Genomic DNA, 27,109 nt, shown 5'->3' on the forward strand with positions numbered 1-27,109 from the left:
GTCTGTTTTATGTCAGCCTCTCCAATTTGTTGGCAAGTTGGGACAAGGGCTATTTTTTTCTCTTCTGTCTTTAAACTTAGGACTATACCTGATTACAGTGAAGTTTCAAAAATGTTGGTAAAATTAATTAATAATAACACACTTAGGGGTTTCCCTGGTGGTGCAGTGGTTGAGAGTCCGCCTGCCGATGCAGCGGACACGTGTTCGTGCCCCGGTCGGGGAAGATCCCACATGCCGCAGAGAAGCTAGGCCCGTGAGCCATGGCCTCTGAGCCTGCGCGTCCGGGGCCTGTGCTCCGCAACGGGAGAGTTCACAACAGTGAGAGGCCCGCGTACCGCAAAAAATAAAAATAATAACACACTTAGATACATCTTATTCAAGGCGGTGAAACTATTTTCACAGTGGTTAAATTAAACATTTAAAAAATATATATGAACATTTTAAATTTTAGTAAATTTGTTTATTTTTGTTATATGTAACGAATTCACATGTTATGCAAATATCGTCTCAATGCTTGAATCACTGCACATTTATCTTCTGCATATATAGTTTCACTTCTACTAATAACAACAGTATAAAGCTAAAAAGTTCTGTGAAATTATGAATTCTGAGTTCTTCAAAGCAATAGTTAGGCTTAGAGGCAATGGAGACCATTAGATAGGGCTCCAGTCCTATTATTTGTTACATGTTTAGACTTGAGTAAATCACTTTCTTTTTCTGGATTTCATTTCTTCTAATCTGTTAAATCTCCAAAATAATTTCGATCTCTACATCTCTATGATTCTCTTCTTGGAGATACAAACAAGAAAGGACCCAGAAGAAGGCAGGACTACAAACACCGTTGCAGCGTTTTTCCCGAAAGAGATCCTGCCCACTGGAGAGATGGCTGGGAAGCTTGATGAAGCCACCATTCCAGCCAGCAAGAAGGACAAGTGTAGCAGGTCTTACTTGGGGACCTGTATTTTGCATTAGGAAAATGTTCAAAAGGGGCCTCTGATTTTCCTATTGTTTATTTCCTATAATGTGCTGGACATTTCCTTTCTTGCTGTTAAAAATTCTTTTTCTATATCATGGTCAAGTAGTTTGTAAAGTGAGAGTAGGCACCAAATGACTGTGCTCTTTGTAGAAAGGAGAAATTTCTAGATTTGGAGGCAGAAGCCGTGAGGTATGAAACCCAAAAAATCATCAGAGCTCTTTTTGCAATGGGCATACTCAACACAAGAGGTATACTAGACATTTTAGGGAATAACAACGAATAACCAAATGTAATTAAAGCAGATTTTACAATTTTGCAAGTTAACTCAGCCTGAATTCTTTACTATTCAGTTTTGGTGGGGGTGGAAGGAAGAAATGGATTTAAAAGAAACGTCTCTACTGAATGACACTCTATGATCTGACCAGGAGAATCACACCTACATGTTTCTGAAAAAGTCAAACAAAAACTTTCACTGAGTGTGTAAAGTTTTGTATTAGTGATTTGTATGTTGTGATTTTATGTGGGATAAAAGAAATGTTTCCTGCCTTTAGGAAACTTTGAGCTGGTATGGATGGATTTTTGGAAGCAAAGTACTCTTTCACGTTGGGGAAAATAACCTGTGATCAAAATTCAAGTATTTTTTTCCATGGACTGCATTCTTTCCAAAGAGTATCATAGATTAAATGAGCTTACAATACTCCAGCAACTTCTAAAGCTCACATCGTTTTGAAAGGAAACTTGTTAAAAGGCTAAACTTTAGGCTCTTAAAAATCATTACTGTTTATTTTGTTATACCATGATTGTCCGTTGAGTCGGTCTTTAAAACTTCTGTGAAGCCTAACTCAGATTCTCCCTAGATTCCTTCTCAATTTTACTTAGTGGATCAGTGTAGATTGTTAGAATTTTAAAATAAGCTATAAATGAAAATTCAAAGCAGTGTTCTAGAAAAAAGAATTCAAAAATCAGTCACAGAAACCTTCCTTTCTAGGTTGTTCAAGTCTGATGGTTTTCCATGCACCAAAATGCTCCTTCATGAATCCCTCTCCTTTGGGGGAGGGGCACAAATAACAATGTATGTCATATCATCATCATCATCATTACTATCTTCATGTGGTTAACATTTATTCACTATATGTCAAGCATCTCATTAATCCAAATCTTTTAATTCAAATGAGCAGATACTATAATCACCCCCTTTTTACAGATGAGCAAACTGAGGGACAGAGGGGTTTAAGAAACGTTCCTTAGGTTACAATGGCAAATGGAATAGCTGGGATTCCAACTGCAGCGGATTCTTAACCACTGCACCACACTACCTCCCTTGAGGGCGTCCCAGTTTTCTCTCTTTGGAGCCCCCTGGTTTGGAGGTAAGGGAGGTGTCCCGACTTCTGCACCCTTCTCTTGGAGAAATAATATAACGTTTCTTTGGGAATGGAATTGGTGTAGTTTTCCTGAGGACTGGTGGGCTGAGGCTGTCTGTTGCAGCCCTTTGTTTTTCCAATATACTCCCAGAGAAATGCATTAAGTCCTTGCTTGTTCCCTTCTGTCTCAGTTTGGCTTCAGGGCTGGTTTTTGGTGCCACAGATGTAATTTCACTTAGGTGAATTTATAGACACAATGTGTTTGGTCATGGAGGATAATGGGCATTCCTTTGGAGAAACTTTATGAAAAAGTTCTGACCTTTCTTTTTTTTTCATTTGCAAAGGCAGCATTTCCCAACTTCTAATATCATCATCGCCCAAATAACCTTCACTAGAGGCTGTGTCATTTGTGGCTTAAACTTGCATGAAATCACTTTCTTTAAAAAGTCAGGAGAAAAAGAAGCATGTGAAAAAATATATTTGTTTAGTGCCTACATTTTAGAAAGAATATTTGACTTTTGCATTCATGAAGGAAGTTGAGGGGATCCAGTGGGCTATTCTGAGTATATTAACATAAAGACTTCCAGTGAGTTTATTAAGGGAAAAACTATCATCACTTGATGTGGAATATTTGATTGCGTATGTATTATCACTTATTTTCCATTATCTCATTTTAGGGTTTATCAAGATTTGTAACAGTATTCTTTTTCAGCCTACCACAATGAATTTACATTTTAATAGAACACTTCTTGAGTGGGTTCTTTGTGATGTGTCTTGAGGATTTCGTTTCAATCATGTGGGCAGAGTAGGCAAAATTCACTTTCTTCCTTTACTGAGTCATTTAAAAAAAACCATTGCACAAGACACGTGGTCTATTTAAACACTGGGGGCCGGATTCTATGATAGGCATTACCTAAGAAAGAGAACTGAAGAAACTTTTTGATTCCAGTTTCTTTCTTGATTTGACTTGGTTAGGGAGAGTAGTATTGGAAGATATAATACTGGAATGGGTTTAGTGGATTCGATACTTTCCCAAGTAAATTATTGGTTAGAAAATGAATTCTTAAAACATTATCTACTGGAACACAGGTTTGATTACATTTTATACTATAATCCTCCATTTTCTGAAATCCTGTAAGACATCTCTGTGTCAGCTATGATTTATAATATTAATGACATTTCTGATAATATACACATACAATCAGAAAAGCACTAGAAAAAGAAAAAGAAAAAAGGGGAGTTCCCTGGTGGTCTAGTGGTTAGGATTTGGCACTTTCACTGCCGGGGCCCGGGTTTAATCCCTGGATGGGGAACTAAGATCCTGCAAGCCGCACGGCCAAAAAGAAAGAAAAAGAAAAAAAAGAAAAGCGCTGTGGAATAAAAAGTATAACTGAATCATTTATAAACCACACACTATTTCACATGCCTCATGACTTCATTAATTGTGTGCAAACATGCATGCACACACACACACACACACACACATTCCTTATGAATGTAGGTTAATTGAACAAACATGAAATTATATGTCGGCTAAAAAATTCTAGGGCAGGTGGTTCCAGAATGTACACCCATATCTGAAAGCTAAATGGAAATACACTTATGGAAGAATTTGAAGGTCAAATACATGGCTTAGAAAATGTGAAAAGTAAGGCTAACTAAGAATAGTTAGGGGCTTCCCTGGTGATGCAGTGGTTGAGAGTCCGCCTGCCGATTCAGGGGACACGGGTTCGTGCCCCGGTCCAGGAGGGTCCCTCATGCCGTGGAGTGGCTGGGCCCGTGAGCCGTGGCCGCTGGGCCTCCGTGTCCAGAGCCTGTGCTCCGCAACGGGAGAAGCCACAGCAGTGAGAGGCCCACGTACAGCAAAAAAAAAAAAAAAAAGAATAGTTAGGAGATGCTAAATTAATAACTAAGGAGATGCTAAATTAGCTCTTCAGAGAGAGCAGGCTGGGCAGGTACAGAGAGGTGCCCAGCCTAAAACAGTGTTCATCAAAGTATGGTCCACAGACCACTGACTGTGTCAAAAAGACCCACCCTCCTGAGACTGATTCAGTAGGACTAGGAACCTGCATTTATTTATTTATTTTATTTTTGGCTGTGTGTTGGCTCTCCATTGCTGTGCGTGGGCTTTCTCTAGTTGCGGCGACCAGGGGCTACTCTTCGTTGCGGTTTGCGGGCTCCTCATTGCGGTGTCTTCTCTTGTTGCGGAGCATGGGCTCTAGGCACACAGGCTCAGTAGTTGTGGCTCGCGGGCTTAGCTGCTCCGTGGCATGTGGGATCTTCCCGGACCAGGGCTCAAACCCATGTCCCCTGCATTGGCAGGTGAATTCTTAACCACTGTGCCACCAGGGAAGCCCCAATAAAGCATTCTCGATTGCTGAGTACAGGACACAAAGATTAGATGTTACTCCCGACCCCTCTTCTTCCTCCCCTCCCAGGAGCATGTAGTGCAGTAATAGTAGCATATGCACAAAGTGCTTTGTGATTGCAAAAGAGGAAGCGAACATTTTGGCTTCAGGAGGGTACGGGTGGAATAAGAGAAGGCTTCACAAAAGAGGTGACATGATTGTGTCTTTACGGCTGAACAGGAGTTTGCTTCTCAGAGAAAGGGTTGGGAAGGTGACAGTCCAAGAAGAAGAAATGGAATGTGATGGATGTTCCAGAAAGACTGAATCATCTAATGTGCCTGAAGGAGAGGGGCATGGGAGATGGCATTGGAAAATGCCCAAATTATCTGAACTACTACTCATGAAGAATTGTTCCTCTGTCCTTGCATGCCCCTGTGAAAAGCTGCTCAATACCTCCAGCAGAGTATTCCCACCCACCCCCAATGCTCCTTTAGTTAGAATGTATTACTATGTGTTGGTATTACATCTGCACTTTTGTAGTGTAACATTATTCATTTAACTTCTGGATTCAAGTAGACTGCTAAAGTTGGTGATATTATTAAAACTGAGAAAAGTTTGGAACAACATTTCACTTTCAAGAGAAAATAGTTCATTCAGCTCTAGAGTTGGAAAATAAAAATACGGTGTCTTTGCCAAAAATAGAGGTCGAATCTAAATAGAAGTCAGACCAAAACTAGAAGTTTTAATCTGGAAGAAGCTCAATAGTTATTAAGCATGGCAGTACCTGTAAAAATTTGTTCAGTGGCTTATGATGATAATTTAAAATCCTTGAGGAGATGGCCAATCCTCTTACAACCACACAGAACACAGAAATGAAACAAAACATCTTAAATGCTCATGCATGCCTTCAGATAGGCTCATAATGTGTATATATGTGTGTGTATATATATATATATATATATATATATATTTAATGAAATTTACAACATCATTTCTGCATGAATGAAACCAACAAGCCCTGTCCATAAGTCCCTAGAACCAGGATTGATAGATGGGGGTGATGAAAAATTGATGCTTCCTATTTGTGGCAGAATATGAAATTTTAAGAAGATGAAATTTTCCAAAGATGGCTGCACCAATATCCATCCTATTTTACATGCTCTTACAATGTGACATTGACACTCCTCTATTCAGAGGTGTGGGTTTCCCTTCCCTAGAACATGGATGAGACTGTGATTACAGAGTATGTGATGCTATGTGACTTCTAAGGCTGAATCAGAAAAGAGGACATAGCTTCTGCTTGAATCTCTCTCTTGGGAATGTGTGCCCTTGGAATTCTGACACTATGCTGTAAGGAAGCCCAAAGTAGCCCGTGCAGAGAGATCACATGGAAAGGCCTGTGTGGAGAGGAACCAAGGCCCCCCAGTCAACAGCCAACATCAACTCTCTGATATGAGAGTAAATGAGCCTTCAGATGATTCTAGCCTCCAGCCTCCTAGTATTCTACAACGACCTCAGACACCATAGGGCAGAGATAAACTGTCCCCATTGTGCCCTGTCTGTATTTATGACCCACAGAATTTGTGAGCATAATAAAAATGATTTCATCCATCAATGATAACTTTTGACAGTGACTAAGAGATCATAGGACCCCTAGGACTAAAAATGTGGAAAACCTTTAAGGTTCAACTTGATCTACATACCAGAAAAAACCTGAGGTTTGATGAAGTGGAGTCCAATGAGTCATCATGATGTAAGACAGGACTCCTTACCCAGTCCCCAGACCTAAAGCTCCTTGAATGAAGGCAAGGCTGCTTATTCTTGAAAAAGACCTGTGGCAGCACCTCAAGTAATGCCTACTAAAAATCTTCTCCTACCCTTTCCCAGGAGCACATGCAAACATTTACAAGAGTAGCTGTGCAGTGGGGAAAGGGCAGCCATTTGTAGTATTATTGGACACTGGCTCTGTGCTAATCCTAATCCCTGGGGACACTAAGTATGACTGTGCTCAGAATGTGAGCTCCTGGGGTCAGGGGAAAACGGAGTTTTGACCTAAGTTGACGTCACAATGGGTCCAGTGGGGCTTCCCCGGTGTCGCAGTGGTTAAGAATCCGCCTGCCAATGCAGGGGACACGGATTCAAGCCCTGGTCCTAAGGTGCAACCAGTTCGGTTTGCGGCAGTAGGCTAAAGGAGTTCAGAAAAGTTATGCCAAGTAAGTTTTTTTAGAAGAGAAAAAAGTAAAATGAAACGGTTACGTATAATGAATAAGTATATGAAAAACAGTGTGCAAAGGAGTTTTACAATTCTGTGGGAGAATTTTGTTAAAGTAAGAGAAAGGTATACAAGGAAGTAAGAAAATACTATAAGGGGATGATTATCAGCTCAAAGAACATAAAAAGTTGCAATAAAAACGAACAATACGGGCTTCCATGGTGGCGCAGTGGTTGAGAGTCTGCCTGCCGATGCAGGGGACACGGGTTCGTGCCGGTCCAGGAAGATCCCACATGCTGCGGAGCGGCTGGGCCCGTGAGCCATGGCCGCTGAGCCTGCACGTCCGGAGCCTGTGCTCCGCAACGGGAGAGGCCACAACAGTGAGAGGCCCGCGTACCGCAAAAAAACAAACAAAAAAACCCACGAACAATACAAAGTAAAAATAAGTTAAGCACTCAATGCTAATTTAGCCAAAAATTATGATATTTAAAGGATGAAGGGGGGGAAAATGAGATGGAATGGGATGGTGTAAGAAAGCTAAATCCTCAGATTCAATCATAGGCAGGCAATTGTGTCTAAAATATATATATCAAACTGACACAGCAGTGTAATGCAACTATACTCCAATAAAAACAAACAAAAATCAAAAAAATAAAATATATACATCACAGAGCTTACTGTTTAGAAACATGGAGGTAAATACTAGGAAAAACAGAAAACAAAAATAGTTAAATACAGTTGTTTCTGGATGCCAAAAGGGATTGGGACAGAGGAGTCCCAATACTAGTTCTATGGAGAACTTCCTCCATTTCCTCTATGGTAAGTCATCTATTTTTTTTTTAAATCACTATTAGATTGTTTAGTTTGGAAGTTTGTATTATCCTAGAGAATTACCATATCATCCTATGGTTTCAAATTTACTGGCATTGTATTTGATCAAAGTATTCACTTGAAATTATTTTAACTTTTCCTATATTTACAGTTATTCCCTCACTCTTGTTTCTAATTTTGTGTTTTTGGAGAGCATTTCTTTGGTAACTAAACTTGCTGAGTATTCATATCTGAACTTACCTTTCTGAAAAAATATTCTGCATTCCCTGAACATGCTCAATAAATCTCCAATGGGAATTTATTTTTAAAATTTTTTGCCGTGCTGCTTGGCTTGTGGGATCTCAATCTCAGCTCCCTGACCAGGGATTGAACCGGGGCCATGGCAGCGAAAGTCCAGAATCCTAACCACTAGGCCACCAGGGAACTCCCTCCAATGGAAATTTTGAAGCTCTGCAAATTTTTAATGCCATAAATTTGTGTTGTTTATTTTCCACCTAGCGGCTCTGCAAAATCAAATAAGTATCTGTTGAAAAACACTGAAGGGCAAGGTGCTTGACATCAACCAGGAGAAAAAAGACATTCAGTACTTCACGTGGGCATGGGAGAAAGAAAGCTCAATGGATGGAGGAGGTGGATGTCACCTCAGAACTAAGCAGTAAGTGCATGCACACGCACACACACACACACACACACACACACACACACCCAGTACTGTCTAAAGCCCTCCGACAACTACACAGAAAGTAAGGTCCAACCCAGCAGGGATTTCTTTTACCACTGCCTCCCCAGAACCTAGAATAGTGTGCCTGCCACATGCAGGTCCTCCATAAACATCTGTTGAATTAATGATTCTACAGATATTTTAAAATTAGGCAACCGGTAGAAGATTTGTACAAGTAGATATTTTCCTAACAGCTATGCAGGTTAAGGAATGGAGAGTTGGAAATATTGAGATACCAGAAACTAAGCTGTTGTCTCGGTATTACAAAGTTTGTGACAAATTCCCTAAACTCTTTCCCTGCCCGTGAAATTTTCCCTACTTGATGCCTCAGTAATTATTTAAAAATGCAAATGCCAAGGTTTATTTATTCCACAAGTATTAATCGATTCTACCTTCTTGGATCATATTTATCCATATATTACCTATAACCTGTATTATCAATAATCCTCAGTCTGTGAAGAAACTGAGGATCAAGAGGTTGAGTGATTGGGGGCTTACCTGGTGGCACAGTGGTTGGGAATCTGCCTGCCAATGCAGGGGACATGGGTTCGAGCCCTGGTCCAGGAAGATCCCACATGCCTCAGAGCAACTAAGCCCGTGAGCCACAACTACTGAGCCCACGTGCCACAACTACTGAAGCCCGTGAGCCTAGAGCCCGTGCTCCACAACAAGAGGAGCCACCGCGATGAGAAGCCCGCGCACCACAACGAAGAGCAGCCCCTGATCGGCGCAACTAGAGAAAGCCCGCGCGCAGCAACGAAGACCCAACGCAGCCAAAAATAAAATAAATAAATTTTTTAAAAAAAGAAAAAGAAAATTGAGGGATTGTTTAAGAAAAAAGGTTGAGTGACTGGCCCAGAGGTGCACACCTAGATTCAGGTGTAGGTACCTCGATTTCAACACTGCAGCCTTTCCCACTCTACCAGGCAGCTTCAAAAGGTCTGCTATGTGTGCACCTCTGCCATGAACACAATTAGTGAAACCTAAGGTGGTACCTGGAACACGAACCGTAGAAGAGGCTTTCCATTCCTTCAGTACTGTGGCAACGTAAACTGGTATGGGTGAGGCAGGTATACAAGTACAACACACTGTGGTTTTCTCAAGTCGGTACCTTCATCTCCAACACACTGATCCTCTCAGCTGTATTCTCTAGTCGTGCCCTGTGTGCTCCACAGAGCATTTATTTTAAAGTAACATTTCTGGGATTTCTCTCATTACAGAAATAATGTTTTACCAGCTATCTGGGCATCCCTTAGCTCCAGTCAAATTGACACAGAAAATTAACCATCACACCTAGTCTTATACAGAAGAGATGATCATTTATTGCTAAGACAGCTTCACATAATGAGTTTTGAATTATTGCTCTACCATGGTGCAAATATTCTCCCAAATTTGTCATTTTTCTTTCAATTTTAATGTTTTTTTAAAAATATGTTTTTTTCTTACTATGTCATTAAATAAATGAGTGTATTCTTTTATGATTTTTGCTCTTGTTAGCCTTAGAAAGGCTTTGCCCACTGCCCAAATTATGTAAATATTCATCTATATTTTTAGTACTTTCATAGTTTATTTTTGTACATTCAGAATGTGTTCCATCAAAATTATAATTTTATTTTAACTAAAAATTTTCTAAATAATTTTTGAGTATTTTGCAAATAAATTTTATTTGGAAAATTAATATTTTAAAGTACATATTTTTCCAAATAGTAGGGAAGTTTTAACCTCTTTACAAGTTATTTGAAATGCCAAATTTGCAAAGTAAATCTCCCATCAACATTATTTTTTGGTAAGAGCTTTACTGAAATATAACTGACATGCCATTCAATTCACCCCTTTAAAGTGTATAATTCAATGTTTTTAAGTGGATTCACAGAGGTGTACCACCGCCACAATCAATTTTAGAATGTTTTTATCACCCCAAGAACACACCATATACGTACCCTTTAGCTATCATTCCCAATCATCCTATAGATTTCCCTACTCTAGACATTTCATGTAAATGGAATTGTATAATATGTGATCTTCTGTGGCTGACTTCTCACACTTGGCACGTTTTCAATCATGTTGTAGCATGTATCAACACTTCATTCCTTCTTATAGCCAAATAAAATTTCTTGCATGGATATAGCACATTTTGTTTGTCCATTTGTCAGTTGATGAACGTTTGATTTATTTCCACATTTTGGCTGTTATAAATAATGCTACTACAAATAGTCATGTACAAGTTTTTGTGTGGACATGTGTTTTCATTTCTTTTGGGTATATACCTAGGAATGGAGTTGCTGGGTCATATGTAATTCTGTTTAACTTTTTGAGGAACAGTCAACTGTTTTCCAAAGCAGCTGCAAATCTTTTACATTCTTACCAACAATGTATGAGGATTCTAATTTCTCCACACCCTCACCAAGACTTGTTATTGTCTTTTATTTTTTAATAGTCTTCTAGTGGGTTGAAAGTGGTATCTTATTGTGTTGTTTTTTTTTTTTTTTTGCGGTACGCGGGCCTCTCACTGTTGTGGCCTCTCCCGTTGCGGAACACAGGCTCCGGCAGCATGTGGGATCTTCCCGGACCGGGGCACGAACCCGTGTCCCCTGCATCGGCAGGCAGACTCTCAACCACTGCGCCACCAGGGAAGCCCTCTTATTGTGGTTTTGATTTGCATTTCCCTAATGACTAATGATGTTGAACATATTTTCATGTGCTTGTTGGCCATTTGTATACCTTCTTTGGAAAAATATCTGTTCCCAACTTTTGCCTATTTATAAATTGGGTTATTTGTCTTTTTGTTATTATTGTTATTGAGTTGTAAAGGTTCTTTATATATCCTGGATATTCAACCCTTATCAGATGTGCAAATATTTCCTCTCATTCTGTGTTTGTCTTTTCACTTTCTTGATGGTATTCTTCAAAGCACAAACATTTTAAAATTTTGATTATGTCCAATTACCTATTTTTCCTTTGATTGCTTATGCTTTTTGTGTCATGTTAAGAAACTGTGCCTAATTCAAAGGCATAAAGATGTACACCTATGCTCTCTTCTAAGAGCTTTATAGTTTTAGCTCTTATATTTAGGTCTCTCATCAATTTGAATTAATTTTTGTATATGGTGTGAAGTAGAAGTCCAACTTCACTCCTTTGCATGTGTATAAACAGTTGTTCCAGCACCACTGGTTAAAAAGACCTTTTTTTTCTGTTGAATGCTCTTGACACCCTTGTCAAAATCAATCACTTATAAATGTATACATTTATTTCTGGACTCTCAACTCTATTCCATAGATTTGGAATCTCTTCCTTATGCCAGTACCACACAGTCCTGATTACTATAGCTTTCTAGTAAGTTTTAAAATTGGAAAGTGTGAGTCTTCCAATTTTGTTCTCCCTTTTCAAGATTGTTTTGGTTATCCTGGGTCCCTTGTACTTGCATCTGAATTTCAGGATTAGCTGGTCAACTTCTGACAAAGAAAATCCAGCTGAGTTTTTTATAGGAATTGTAATGAATCTATAGATCAATTTGGGAACTGTTGCCATCATATTACAATATTCAGTCTTCCAATCTATGAACAAAGGTTATCTTTAATTAGTTTTTCTTTAACTTCTTTCAGTAGTGTTTTGTAGTAAGGGTACAAGTCTTACATTCTTTTGTTAAATTTGTCAAATGTATTCCTAAGTATATGATTATTTTGATGCTACTGTAAACAGAATTGTGTTCTTAATTTTACTTTTGGATTGTTCATTGCTAGCGTACAAAAATATAATTGATTTTTGTATATTGACTTTGTATCCTGCAATCTTGCTGAATTTACTAGGTCCAATAGCTTTTTTTTTTTTTTTAGGGGATTCTCCAGGAGTTTCTATACACAAGATCATGTGATTTGTGAATAGAGATACTTTTATTTCTTCCTTTCCAATCTGGCTGTCTTTTGTTTCTTTTTCTTGCCTAATTGTCCTGACTAAAACGTATAGTACAATATCGAACGTGAGTGGCAGGAGTGGACATCCTTGTCTTGTTCCTGATCTTAGGGGAAAACTTTCAGTCTCTCATCATTAAGTATGATATTGGTTGTGGGTTTTTCATAGTTTCCCTTTATCAGGTTGACAAAGTTCCCTTCTATCCCTAGTTTGTTGATTTTTTAAGTCAAGGAAGGATTTTGTCAAACATTTTTCCTGCATATACATGCATGTGATTCTTGTCATTTATTCTATTAATATGTTGTATTACATTGATTTTATTATGTTTAACCAACCTTGCATTCCTAAAATAAATCCCACTTGACCATGGTGCAAAATCATAAACCCTTCTGCCAAAAAAAGAAGAAGAGGTAATACATCCCAGCTCATTCTGTTATTATGATACCAAAAGCAGACAAAGATATCACAAGAAAACTACACAACAATATACCTTATGAATATAGATGCAAAAATCTTCAACAAAATGCTGTTAAACTAAATCTTGGAACATATAAAAAGGATTATATACCATGACCAAGCTGGAGGAATTGGGATTCCTTTTGGGAGGAATGGAAATATTCTGGAATTAGCCATGATGGTTGCACAACTCTGTGAATATACCAAAAACCTGTACACGTTAAAAGGGCAAATATTACAATATTTGAAATATATATTTTAAAGGAAGCTGCCTGCCTTTTATTTTTCTCTTTCACTCTGCTCACTGCCTAAAAGGCAGACGTGATGAAGTTAGGAAAACCATGTTAAGGGACGGTTAGAGCAACAAGACAGTAAGAAACTGGGTGTTTGAATGACCTTCCAGATCAGAACGGCACAGCCTGACAGACTGCTTACAAGCTCATACATTTACAAAAGAAAAAATCCTAGTAGTTCCTTTGTTTAGGTTACTGTTATGAGGTTCCTATTAAAGTAGCCCACACTTTGCTGTACAGCAGAAACTAACACAACATTGTAAATCAACTATACTCCAATAAAAATTAATTTAAAAAAATAGCAGACTGCCATCAGCCCGCGCCAGCCAGCTCCGTTATGGTGACTCGCAGCCCCAGCGTTGTGATTAGTGATGATGCACCAGGTTATGACCTAGATTTATGTTGTAGACCTAATCATTATGCTGAGGATTTGGAAAAGGTGTTTATTCCTCATGGACTAATTATGGACAGGACCGAACGGCTGGCTCAAGATGTGATGAAGGAGATGGAAGGCTATCACATCGTGGCCCTCTGTGTGCTCAAGGGGGGGCTATAAATTCTTTGCTGATCTGCTGGATTACATCAAAGCACTGAAACAGAAATAGTGATAGATCTATACCTATGACTGTAGATTTTATCTTTATATAGATAAAGATTTATGTAGATAAAATTTATGTAGATAAAATGTAGATTTTATCTTTATGTCACCTGTCAACAGGTGACATAAAAGTAATTGGTGGAGATGATCTCTCAACCTTAACTGGAAAGAATGTCTTGATTGTTGAAGATACAATTGACACTAAACAATGCAAACCTTGCTTTCCTTGGTCAAGCAGCATAATCCAAAGATGGTCAAGGTTGCAAGCTTGCTGGTGAAAAGGATCCCTCGAAGTGTTGGATATAGACCAGACTTTGGTAGACTTGAAATTCCAGACAAGTTTGCTGTAGGATATGCCCTTGACTATAATGAATACTTCAGGGATTTGAATCATGTTTGTGTCATTAGCGAAACTGGAAAAGCAAAATACAAAGCTGAAGATGAGAGTTCAAGTTGAGTTTGGAAACATCTGGAATCCCATTGAATTCACCAGGAAAATTATCAAATGTTCTAGTTCTGTGGCCAGTTGCTTAGTAGAGCTTATTGAATGTATCTTCTAAGAATTTTATCTGTTTTGTACTTTAGAAAAGTCAGTTGCTTCATTCCCAAACTCTTTATTTGCACTATGAACCTACAGACTATCAGTTCCCTTTGGGTGGATTGTTTGACTTGTGAATGAAAAATCTCTTAAACTACACCACTATTGAATGAAAATATTGAAATTGTATCTGTAAGAAACATTTAAAGAGAAGAATAGTTTTTGTTTTTTGTTGTTTTTTTTTTGCGGTACGCGGGCCTCTCACCGCCACGGCCTCTCCCGTTGCGGAGCACAGGCTCTGGACGCGCAGGCTCAGCGGCCATGGCCCACGGGCCCAGCCGCTCCGCGGCACGTGGGATCCTCCCGGACCGAGGCACGAACCCGCGTCCCCTGCATCGGCAGGCGGACTCTCAACCACTGCGCCACCAGGGAAGTCCAAGAAGAATAGTTTTTTAATTGGTATTTTAATTTTTATATATTCAGGAAAGAACAGAAGTGATTGAATATTGTTAATTATACCACTGTGTGTTTAGAAAAGTAAGAAGCAGTCAGTTTCATATCAGTGGCAATATTTAGAGGTATCATTATGTCAGATAAACCATATGTCCTGGAATTATTTTAGTAGGTTTCAGTAGTATTAACTGTATTTTCCCACTTTATTTCTGGTAAAACTCTGTCAACAGTTCCTTTTAAATACAGGTCAATAAGTTCTAAAAACCTACCACTTTTTGAAGTCTTCAATGTAAAAATCCTTAAAATAAAGGCTGTCTCTTTAAAAGAAAAATAAATAAAGTACCCCATCCAATATCCGAATAAATTCAATTAGATTGTTTCTACTTTTTCACTACTACAAACAGCTCTGCAATGAAAATCCTCATATATACTTCCTTGAATACATGTTATATTTTTATTAGGGTAAGCTCCTTGAAGTGAAATTGTTGTCACTTCACTTGATTGTCACAGTGGTTGTCAGGTATGCACAACTTCAGTTACACATACTATTAGTATGTTTATTTTTCTGAGTGGTTGAACCAATTTTCCAGCAATCAGTAGGATTTAACATTTTCTCAAAACCTCACCAACACCTGGTCTTATGAAACATTAAGTTTTGCCAATCTGATGGGTGTGAAATGGTATTCCATTATTGTTGTCATTTGAATTTCCCTGAGATTATTGGAATACAGCATTGTTTCACATTTATTGACCATTTGAGTTTTTTCATGAATTGACTGTACATAACCTTCACTGAGTTTCCCATTATATCATATGTCATTTTCTTAATGATTTGTAGACATTTTCATAAATGCTGGATAGTCCTTTGCTGATTACTTGTTTTACCATTATCTTCTACTAGTCTGTGGCTTACATTTTTACTTTGTTTACAATAATTTTAGTCATATGGAAATTATCGTTTTAACATGTTCAAATGTATCAATCTTTTCCTTTTATGATTTGTTCTTTAAGCCTTATTTGAGAAAATATTTCTTAGGCATATGTCATAAAGATATTTTCCTATTCCAACTGCTGGAAGTTTTATAGTTTTCTTTTCACATTTAGGTTTTATTCCACTTGGAATTTGTTGTTATGGGTGTGAAGTATGTATCACTTTTTTTTTTTTTTTTTTTTTTTTTTTGCAGTACGCGGGCCTCTCACTGTTGTGGCCTCTCCTGTTGTGGAGCACAGGCTCTGGACGCACAGGCTCAGCAGCCATGGCTCACGGGCCCAGCTGCTCCGCAGCATGTGGGATCCTCCCGGACCGGGGCACGAACTCACGTCCCCTGCATCGGCAGGCGGACTCTCAACCACTGCGCCACCAGGGAAGCCCCATGTATCACATTTTATTTCTTTTTTACATAGAGCTAATTGCTTAAGCACCATTTATTCATAAGGTCACTCTTTCTCTAATGAATTTCCCACATCTTCTATGTCTCTCACTAAAATCTAATCATTTCTAGCTTAATTTCACTGAGGATATAATCTTTATTATTTCACTGCTATGAAATTTGTGAAGGCTTTCTTTATGGCCCAGAATGTGATCAGTTTGGGGAAATGTTATGCGGGCACTTGAAACGATATGCACTCTGCTGCTACTGGATATACTATTTTATATATGTCAGTTGGGTCAGTTGTTAAACATGTTATTCAAATCTGCTGGATGTGTATTGATATTGCTTTTGTCTGATTGTTTATCAGTTACAAACAGAGGTGTGTTAAAAATCTCTCGTCATGATAGACTTGTATATTTCCCCCTTGAGATATTTCTACATAGTTCTGCTTTAATTTTTTTGTTTTTATGTATTTCAAGGTTATATTTTTTGGTACTTCCCAATATACAATTGTTATATTTTGTTGAATTAACTTTTATAATTATGAAATGTCCCTTTTTATCTCTAGTAACATTTTTTTGCTTCAAAGTCTACTGTATTTCATATAATACAAGTACTCCAGCTTTTCTTTCTTCATTTTTTTGGGGGGTTGATGTTTGTATGTTTTCCAGTCTATGATCTCTACCTTTTAATTGTAAGAGTTAGTCCATTTATATTTAATATAATTATAAATTTGGGTTTAAATCTACTACCTTTTTTAAAAATTTTATTCTACCTGTCTGCATTCTTTTTACTTTCTTTTACTGCATTTTTAAAAAAATGGCTTGCTTTATATTATTTCATTTTCCCCACTTATTAGCTTGGTAGTTATATACTTTTTTTACTGTATAAATTCTTGAATTCAACACAGAACCACTAAATCAGAAATTAGGGTGAAATTTCTGATTCAATGGGTCTAGGATGGGACTTGAGAATGTGCATTTCTAACAAGTTCACAGATGATGCTGATGCTTCTCATCCACTGCTCACACTTTGAGAACCATTGGTTTGGAGGAAGAAATTGACTAGATATAAGGAGATTAGTAAAGAGATACTGTAATAATCAAAGCAAATGATAATATCTTTGACCAGGATAGTGGCAGTGAAAATTGATAATGTATTAATACCAGAGAATAATGATACTATTGATAGAAACAAAAGATTCCAGAATAGAAGCTGGTGTTAGAGAGATAAAGATGATTTTCTTTTGCCATTTTTCTCCTTGTAACAGAGGAAACAGAGGTAATTATAATCAGAATAGATCTTACTCTCACTAAGCAGTAGTTCCCTCCACCTTTTCTTTTGGCCATGCCACATGGCTTGTGGGATCTTAGTTCCCTGACCAGGGACTGAACCTGTGCCTCCTGCAGTGGAAGCACCGAGTCCTAACCACTGGACCACCAGGGAATTCCAGTTTTCAATTTTATAAGTGTTTATTTTAAAAGAAAAGAGGGTATTACTAAAACTCAAAAGTACAAATTTTTACACATTGATTTATGCGACCTAGAGAATACTAAAGGCACAGCATGAGGAATAGTAAGAAACATATGTAATAGTAAAAACCATTCTGTTCAGTATTTTACTGCGAATATTTATGATAATTGTAATAGAAATGTACTGTTTATCTAGGAACTCAATATGAAATTCTGCTAAAGACGGGGAAAAAAAATTTAAACCCAAGGTAAATAAAACTTGACATCTTCATTCATAAATGAGTAGCAAAAACATTTTTGATAAACAAAATTGACAACTTGTAAAAATCTTTATAATTCTGAGGCAAGTTTGTGATAAAATATATGCATTTTTCCTCCAAACTTTAACTGAAATATATTGTAACATCACAAATCTCTCTTATAAAAGTAAAAAGTTTCTGATTAGAGTTTGAGATACATAATTTTGGGAGTTCTTACAAATAATTGGGAACTTCATAAAAGCATCCACAAATGGATGTCAGGGAAGGATTATGATAAGTAATCTCAGACAGGAAACTCCTAGCAGCCTACAGATTAGATTGTTTCTAAAGAGCCATAATATAAGTGGATATTATCTGACCAAGTTTTCAAATATCTTATCATATTAGTCACCTACTCAAAAGCCTTCCTTGACTTCTGTATTAGTTTCCTATTGCTGTTATAGCATAAATTTAGTGGCTCAAAACAACACAAATGTACTATCTTACAATTCTGAAGGTCAGAATTCCAAAATGGGTCTCACTGAACTAATATCAAGACACCAGCTGGGCTATATTCCTTTCTGAAGGCTCTAAGAAAGAATCCATTTTCTTGCCTTTTCCCACTCCCTTGGAAAAGGGGACTGCCTGCATTCTTTGGCTTGTGTCCTCCTTCTGTATTCAAAGCTGGCAACAGTCAGTTGAGCCTTCTTCAAATTGCATCCCTCTGACCTCCTCCTCCACATTTAAGGACCCTTGTGATTATACTTGGCCCACCAGGATATCTCCCTATCTTAAGGTCAGCTGATTAGCAAACTTCACTCATCTGCAAACTTAATTCCCCTCTGCTGTGTAACATAAGATATTCACAGGTTCTGGGGATTAGGGTGTGGACATCCTTGGTAGGGGGCATTACTCTTCCTACCATGGCTTCTCAATGTCCACCAAACCCATCCTATCTGTCAAGGACTTTTGCATTATTGGCCCCAATTTACTCTCCTGTCTTACCCCCAGGGCTCTGATCTTTGTGCCCTGGGTTCCAGCCTGATCTCTATTCCAGTCCTAGAACCTGGAAACACACACACACAGCACAAAGTGGCACTTAATAAATATTTATTAAATGAATGCACTCATCTTTGTATGTCCTCCTGTTTTTTGCCCAGTTCTCTGATCATAATAGATGCTGAAGAAGTATTTATGGAATTAAATTTTATGTACATCCCCAGTATTACTTCATATCATCACCAGAGGAAAAACAACCATAGTAAGCCACTTTTTCATGGAGAAATAAAGACTATAGACAAGCTGTCACAATTCAGATGAGCCTTCTATTACTTAGTTTTGATGTGATGGCCCTCCCTAGAGCACAAAGTATTGCACGTTTAATTCAAGGATGGAGTTCATAAATTAACCCCAGCAGACCACACCATCTACACAGGAAGTGTGTGTGTGCTGGGGGGAGAGGCACTCTAGTATGGATGTGTAGGATACCAAGAAGGTAACTAAGCCACAATTCCCTGTAGTTCATTACATCCAATTTCAGGGTATATACTTAAAGCCTGAAGCCTCTTCTAGTTCTTGCCTAAGTTTTTATTCTCTTGAATGCGTTTCTCTTACTTTTACAGTAGTACTGGTTTCTTAGAAATAGATGTTTGTCCTCTCTTTCTAGGTTTTTCATATCAGAGAAAGAAAAAAACTCAAAAATAAAACATATTGCCTCTAATCACCTGCTCTCTCTTGTTCCATATACAAGAGGCTGGTTTTAAAAATTCATCTTTTCTTTGCAATCCAATGTAATCAACGAGGCAAAAGCAAATGTTTGGAACTGCACAAGCTCATTTCATTTACATTAAACCAATTTTAAATGTTTGGAACTGCATAAGTTCGTTTCATTTACATTAAACTAATTTTAAATGATTCTCTTCTTTTCCTTCAGAATTTGAGTCCCCCCTTTCAAACCAACTCCCTATATTCAGTAGCATCAGTAACATCGTTTAACCCAAACACACAAATGTTAATCACAATGAACCCTTTCAGTTCTTATTTTACTTTTCTTGCACAACAGATGAGGACATTTTCTAAGCCAGTGTTTATTTTTACTCTGTCTACAGACTAGAATTACTTGTAGAACTTTTTTAAAAACATCAATGCCCAGGACCCACCCAAGACCAAGTCTGAATCTGTGAAGGCTGGACCCAGGCATCAAAATTTCTTTTTATCTTTTTTTTTGTTTTTTTGGCCGTGCCACGCAACTTGCGGAATCTTAGTTCCCTGACCAGGGATTGAACCAGGGCCTCGGCAGTGAAAGCATGGAGTCCTAACCACTGGACTGCCAGGGAACTCCCCAGAATTTATTTATTTAATTTTGCGGTACTCGGGCCTCTCACTGTTGTGGCCTCTCCCGTTGCGGAGCACAGGCTCCGGACGCGCAGGCTCAGCGGCCATGGCTCACGGGCCTAGCTGCTCCGCGGCATGTGGGATCTTCCCGGACCAGGGCACGAACCCATGTCCCCTGCATCGGCAGGCGGACTCTCAACCACTGTGCCACCAGGGATGCCCCCCCACCCCAGAATGTCTTTTTAAAGTTCCCCCAGTGATTCTAATGTATGGCCATGGATGAGAACCAAACCTCTTAGCACACACACCTGCTAGTCACAAAGAGATAAGGCAGTGATGAGAACAGTAGTCAGAGGAAGCTGACCCCAAATTTAGATTTTGCTACGGTCAATTCAAAGAGCAGATCCTTGCCCTGTGGATAATTAGGACTTGACTGGATAATTAGGATAACTGACTTGAGTACTATATTACATGGCTGAATACAGTGATTGCTTCAGAAACAAGGATATGACTCAAAACAGAAGTTGAATAGGACTTAAAGATATTTTAAAGAAATTATTAGTCAAAGGTCAAATTTATTCACACTGTCTTCTTTAGTAGTCTATGGCTGAAGATGTTAGATATGTGCAATATTCTTTCCCCTTCCCTGCTTTTCACTGTATCTAATGCAGCGAACTCAAGGGAAGGGAGAAAGTCCTTGTTCTCTTTTTGTAAAAAGAGATTTCCCAAATGGCTTCTTGTGGTAGTGGGCCATGAAGAAGAGAAAGTTGAAGGTGATTAGGATCCATGACACTGTAGGGAATCTAGACGTTCTACAAAGAGAATGGGTGGGGCACCCAGGCCTTCAATAAAAAGGTAAGGTCTGGGTAGATGCAACAGCAACCGGCTGTGGGTATTGCCTAATTGCAAAGGCACTGTGGAAACATTCTGCTTACATACTGGACTCTGGCACAATATTTTGGTTGAGCTGAATTTTTCCATCACTAATTGCTTATGAGAATTTCCAAATTGAGCACTTCATTGCTCAAAAGTCAAAAAGTGACTGCAAAAGAACATACTTATGCTCTATAAATGGTACGATGCAATCATAATTTGGATAAAGACATATATACTGCTTTGGCCGAGGAAACCTTGACTAAATTGAATGTTGCTCATCATTTTCTGTAACATTAACATATCTTTCTGCAGTTCTGTCATTTCTTGTATACTTTACTTTATAAAATCTTATTTTGTTCAGATACTTTTTCAAAACGATTGTTGCCAGGATCCAAACTGGCACTGGAAGAAAACTGATTATTTGCAACAAAAAGAGAGAAATATCAAATCCTAGGATTACATATAAAGCATTACCACTCCTTCCAAGTGATTTAAAAATCTATGTCCTAAATCCCAATTTATTTTTTTTGTCAGATCCTTCAAAATTACCTGGAAATTGTGAAACACCCTTTATGTAGTAAATTCTACCTTCTCAATGTCTTGATTAGATATTAGCCACTGACTGAAAAACGTGTATGTAATTTATTAGTGCCTGAACCACAATCTTCAACTAATTAGCAATGTTTCACCAATTATAACAACACCTTTTAAATGATGAACTACCATATAATTTCTAAATCACTATTTCTTTTTGACACCTTTCTTTTATATTAATGATTTAATCCTGAAAAAAGTGATGTTTCTAAAACCCTGCAATTTGTTTTGAAATTCCTGAGCGTTGAGCAGATTAATTTACAACATTTGTCTTTGAAACATTATTGCTTCTTCAAGACTTTGAACATTATACTCTATCTAAATTCTGTACTTCTATATTTACTGCTTATATATTATCTTCATTTTTAAGGTCCTCTTCCTTTGTCAGCAAGAGCATCTTTTTTAAGAGAAGTCATATACTTTTCTTTAAAGGAATTCCCTTTTTAAAATTTCCCCAATTCAAGATTTTACTGTTTAGGAGACAAGAACAAGAGGTTTACTGTAGAGAAATGATAAGCTTATTTTAAATACTTGTAAACTATTGAGATAGAATTCTTTTTTTGGATTGATATAATTATATCCTGTCACACTTAAAGTTGTTCCTGTGTACACAAGACTCATTCCCTTTGGACAGCTTTCTTGCTTGATCTTCAAGCACTGCTCTCACAAAGAGGGAAAATGCCAGTAACTTTAAAGAAGATACACATCTTTACTTTGATAGTTAAGCAACAAGAAGAGCAAAAAAGGCCAAGAGAAGAAAGAAAAAACGAAAGAAAAGCCTTCTTGCAAAATCAGGTGCACTACAAAGCTCAATTAGTTCACAGACTGAGGACACTGCTTTTTATAAGTTTTTTTCTCCACTGGGAACAGTTTTCTGAGCGTCCCTCTCTCTGCTCTCCATCCCTCGAGTCTTAACCAGGTTTTTTCGTTTTTGCTTGTGAGAACTAAAAAAGTTGCAAAGGAAGGAATATTCGGTACATTTCACGGACGGTTTTCTATTTTCAGAAAGTTTTGCCGTTTCCCAGGTGGCTCCCAATTGTTTCTAGACACACAGAGCCTAGGAGTCACTAGGCTGCCTCTAGACCCTTCTGACAATCTATTTCATGAAAACTAGGAGTCCGCCGTACCCGCCCAAAATGGATCTACGCAGAATTTCGCGTTTGATTCCACGTCGTTTGTCGACCCACGAAAGTTCATCTTTGGACCACAAGTTAAAAACGTCTGTCAAGAGTTAAAAGGCAAGGAAACCTCTAACACCTTTCAAGGGGCTAAAAGACTCCCTGCACCTCCCAAGACGAGTTCTGGACGCGGCCAGTGGGAGCTCGGACCTTGACCATGCGCCGGAGTAGGTGTATCCCCGCTACGCACTGGCTTTAACCGGAGGAAAAGTTAACTTTCGGCTCCTTGAATTTCTCCAAAGTCAACCCTCTAGGGCCCTAACCTAAGCTGGGCCAAGGCCTCAAAATCTGGGACCAGGCAAGACAGGTGTGTAAAGAAAGCCTCCGGGCACCACGCACGGGTCGCCGTGCACAAACCCGCCTGAAGGACCGGGGGGCCCGGGGCTCCCCGATGTATTTACTCCTGGTTTGAGTATAGCCTGCGAAGCCTCGTCGCCTCCTGGTAACGCGAGCATACTCCGAGCCACCCCGCGAAGGGTCTAACACTGATGCTCCCCCCAAATCTCAAAATCTCCGCAGGAGCGAGGCATCCCTCATGGGGCGTCCTTACCTTGGGGTTGGTCAGGAGCTGGTGCTCGTCGCTGTGCAGTAGCGCCCTGGAGTTGGACTCGGAGTTGTTCACGTAGACCTGGACGCAGGGGTACTGCGAGGTGCCCCTGCAATCGGCGCCACAGGTGAAGGTGCACTCGAACACCTCGCCGATCTGCTGCACCGACAGCACCGTGCAGTTGGCCGCCGTGGCTTGCAGATCCTGCAGCGCGGGACTGAGCCAGCAGAAACCGAAGATAAAGAGCGACACGACGCCGGAGATGATGAGAAACAAGCCGAGCCGGATGCTCTTGTCCTCGGCTTCCGTGTACTCGTAAGCCACCCGGAGCTTCGCCATCGCCCCCCACTCCCGGCGGCAGGCACGCTCCCCCCGCCCCCTCCCGCCCCCGGCGCAGAGCCCGACTGCCTCGGGCGGGAGGAGCCGCCGCCGCGCGACAGCAGGGGAGTGGGCGGCCAGGGGGAGCGCGCGAGAACAAAGGGGCTGAGGCCGGCGACGCCCCCGGCGGCGGCAGCGCCCCCCCAACCTCCCAGCCCAGCCGCCGCCCGGGCCCCGGAGGCTCGCGGCGCTGCCGCGGTTTCAGAGCCTCCTGCACCCTCGGGCGCTCGGAGCGCTCGGGCGGCTCCTGCCTCCAGCGCCCCCTGCCAGCCTCCGCCCCCGCGCTTTCCCCGCCTCCCCCACCCCGCCTCCTCTCGCCCAGTGTCTCCCAGTCTCCATCGCCCGCCTGCCGCTGCTCCACGGACTCGCCGGGCAGCTGCCCCGAGGGCAGGAGCCGCAGGGCTGAGGCGAGCCCGGGGGCTCCCCCGCGAGGGAGGCAGCTCCGCCCGGCCCCACCCGCCGCCGACTTGAGTCCTCCCGCCCCGCCCCGGGGCGTTTCCCGTGGGCGAGGGGCGGGCGAGCCCCGGGGATAGCGGCGGCTGGCGCTCGGGATTCTCGTTAAATCCCTTTGGAGGGACATCCGAGATAAAAGCTTAGGGTCAATATAATTTAACCGGAGTGAAAGTTTAAAACAAAAAACAAACGAGGGAGAGGGTGTAGCGCAAGTGAAGCGGCGGGAATTTTGAACTCCAAACGGGGATTGGTCAGCCAGCGGGGAGAGTGAGCTAGCGGCCAGGCGGCGGGCGCTCCCGGGGAAACGGGCCGCCGGGACCAGCAAGACTCGGTTGGAAACCCCCGGGCGAGCGGCGTGCGCTGGGGGTCGCCCCCGGAGAAACCCTGGCGCCAGTTCCCACGCTTGGGGCGGGAGCGTACGCGGCGGGGCGGGAGGCGTGACCCGCTACCGCCCCCTCCCCGCCAGCGAGCGCTGTAACGGTCGGGCCTCAGGGTCCCGGCGCTGCCCACTGCCCCGGCGCAGCCGGCGCTCCCCCGGCCCCAGCCCGGCCCGGAGGGCAGCGCAGGAGAGGAGTCAAACAGGCTGAGTCAGACGGAGTTTGCAGTGGAGGCAACGCACGTGGGGGCAGGAACCTGCGACGGGCAAGACCCGGGAAAGTCGCTTCCTGGGTCCTGGGTGGACCTCGCGGCAACTTAGGTCTCCGGCTGCCGGGTCGACCCCAACTCAATTTGCCCTACGGCTGGGGCTGACTGAGTAGGGACCCGAGGAAACAGGTGCAGAGGCTTGCAGCCCTGGAAGGAGACACCACTTTCCCACATCAGGACCGTCCCCTCGCTCCCGGCCTCCCGAGAACAGGATCTTCTCTGTTCTGTCTCCCTCCTTAGGAGTCTTGCCACCCTTGGCCCATCCCGGAATTTGTAGATGAGCTTTCCAGGAGCGCTGTGCAAGGCGATAGCGGCGTTCAGACTCACTTTGGGACAGGTACCGTTCCTAGAGCTGCGTCCTGCTCTCTTAATTCTTCCCTCCATACCCACCTCCCCACCTCGCCCGCGCATACCTTCAGCCTCTATACTTTTCGTGACCTTAAAAAAAAAAGTTAACATGATCTTTCTCCAAACCACACTTCTATCAAAATATCAAACTTCGAGAACTATTTCGACCTACATTTTGAAGAGTCAGAATGTTCACTTTGCAAAATATATAAAGATATATTTTTCTTGACTTCCAAGTCCCAAATGAATATACTCTTAATTAAATTCAGTTATGTTCCTGATGAATATGGAAACACCAAGTCATGGAATTTTTGACTTCTCTTTCTTGGATTTCAAATGTTACTTTACTGGTGTAGTACTTTTCAGCTGAAGTCCCGATCTGCTACTTTGAAGTACTCCTTGATGTGGCAGGTAACAGTATTTCCAAGCAAGGGGTAAAGCAAGTTTAATTACAGGAAGACCCTAAGTGTTTTTCTGAATAAATTAAGAAGGTGCAGGGTTTGGAGAAGACAACTTTGTACTTTAATACCTTTCAAGTTTTGAGAGACTAGATTTCTTTCCTTCTTTACCTAGGAATTAAATTATTTTCTTCCCTTTCTGTTGGCATAAAGACAATTGTTAGTGGTTACACACACTACCTGAAAGGAAAAGTGAGTTTAATAGTTGAAGCAGCTTAACCTAAGATCACAGATTTTCAGCGTGAATCTTTTTCCTACGGCAGGTTATAATTATCTTCCTTTTCAAGAAGGCTAAAGCCAATCTAACATCTGAGGCAGTGGTGAGCAAATAAGATCCTATTATCTTATAAGATCTCATAGCTCTGATATGCTGAGCAACTTGACCTTGAGGCAGAATTAATTCCTATAGCGTTCATAAAACACAGGAATGGGGTGTCTAAAAATAATTTAATGAATATGATTCATTTTTCTATGATTCTAGAGCTCAAAGAGTTCTGTGAATGAACCCTTTGCCTCAAAACTGAAGCAAGATGGTCTTCCAAGTAAATCTAGAGAACAAACATCAGAAAATTCTGTCTTAATTTAACTTAAATTCTTAAAGGCTTTTATATCCATTTTTTTCAAGTTCTGCATTTAGTCACTGTCCTTCTTTATAATTATTCTAAAAGTATTTGAAGAAACTGTTGCCATCTAGCCTTCTGTTCTTTAAACATTTACTTTTCTCCTTTTATTTCCTATTTTTAAATTAGCTTGCTTCTCTTCTGAACTTTTCATTATTTCATGTGTTTCTTATTGAAAGTCAAACATATCAAAAGACTTTCCAAATTTCTGTTTTATCCTTAATGGAACACTGGGTTTGTTATCAGTTTCATTTATTTGAGGTGGGGCTGCCTTTTCACATTTCCAAGGAAGGTTGGGTATGTCAGCTCCTCAGTTTCTGAAAACAGGTCACCATTGACTCTCTTAAGTTAGAATAGTAGTAAGACCCCCTGGGACGTCAGAGATGCTAAGCTCTGAGGTCACTGAGCGTCTTGTTTCCCGTGGAGGGCAGAGGCACAGGAAAAAAAAAAAAGAAAAGCGAGTCCTTTCTTTGCATAGTTGTCCACCAGTTAAAATTAAGATTAAAACTGCAATACTCAGAACCAGACTGACTTATTTGATGTACTTCATTGTCTGCAACAATGTTTTCAGGAGAATCATGGACAAGCCTTGATGAAGTTCTTTTTAAAAGAAAAATAAAATCTATCTAAAGAAGGACATTAAAACCATTGTTATTTATAGTTTTTTCTTATGATCAGTATTCTTCAAGAAGTTCTGTGACTGATGTTAAAGTTGCAATATAAAATTTCATATGTATATATACCTTTATTGAAAGATTCTGAAAATAATGATCATAAGTAGGGCTTTGGTATCCTAGGAATAGAAGGGAATTTGGAATATGTTGGGAAAATGTTTATACATGGTTTTAAAAATTGGTACATTGTGAAGTTTTTCAATAACAAAACTGCTACTGTGCAC

General features: G+C 40.3%; 1 protein-coding gene, 1 long non-coding RNA gene and 1 pseudogene across 3 annotated transcripts in view; 2 read left to right on the plus strand and 1 right to left on the minus strand.

The window, feature by feature from the left end:
- KCNMB4 (potassium calcium-activated channel subfamily M regulatory beta subunit 4) overlaps nucleotides 1-23,943 on the minus strand; it is a 64,109-nt gene extending 40,166 nt beyond the window's left edge. Inside the window, exon 1 of the mRNA XM_032645141.1 lies at nucleotides 23,313-23,943. Coding sequence (XP_032501032.1) covers nucleotides 23,313-23,648 — 336 coding nt within the window. The 5' untranslated portion in view covers nucleotides 23,649-23,943. The remainder of the gene's footprint in view (nucleotides 1-23,312) is intronic.
- On the plus strand, nucleotides 13,387-14,246 carry LOC116760349 (annotated as a pseudogene). Its single transcript, XR_004351710.1, has one exon. The product of XR_004351710.1 is annotated as a hypoxanthine-guanine phosphoribosyltransferase-like (transcript).
- Nucleotides 23,209-26,652, plus strand: LOC116760351. Its single transcript, XR_004351711.1, has 2 exons — nucleotides 23,209-23,624; nucleotides 25,026-26,652. It is a non-coding gene; the product is annotated as an uncharacterized LOC116760351 (long non-coding RNA).
- Nucleotides 26,653-27,109: the final 457 nt, after the last annotated feature.

The sequence above is a fragment of the Phocoena sinus genome, chromosome 10 (genome assembly GCF_008692025.1).
Source record: "Phocoena sinus isolate mPhoSin1 chromosome 10, mPhoSin1.pri, whole genome shotgun sequence".
NCBI classification, from domain to species: domain Eukaryota; kingdom Metazoa; phylum Chordata; class Mammalia; order Artiodactyla; family Phocoenidae; genus Phocoena; species Phocoena sinus.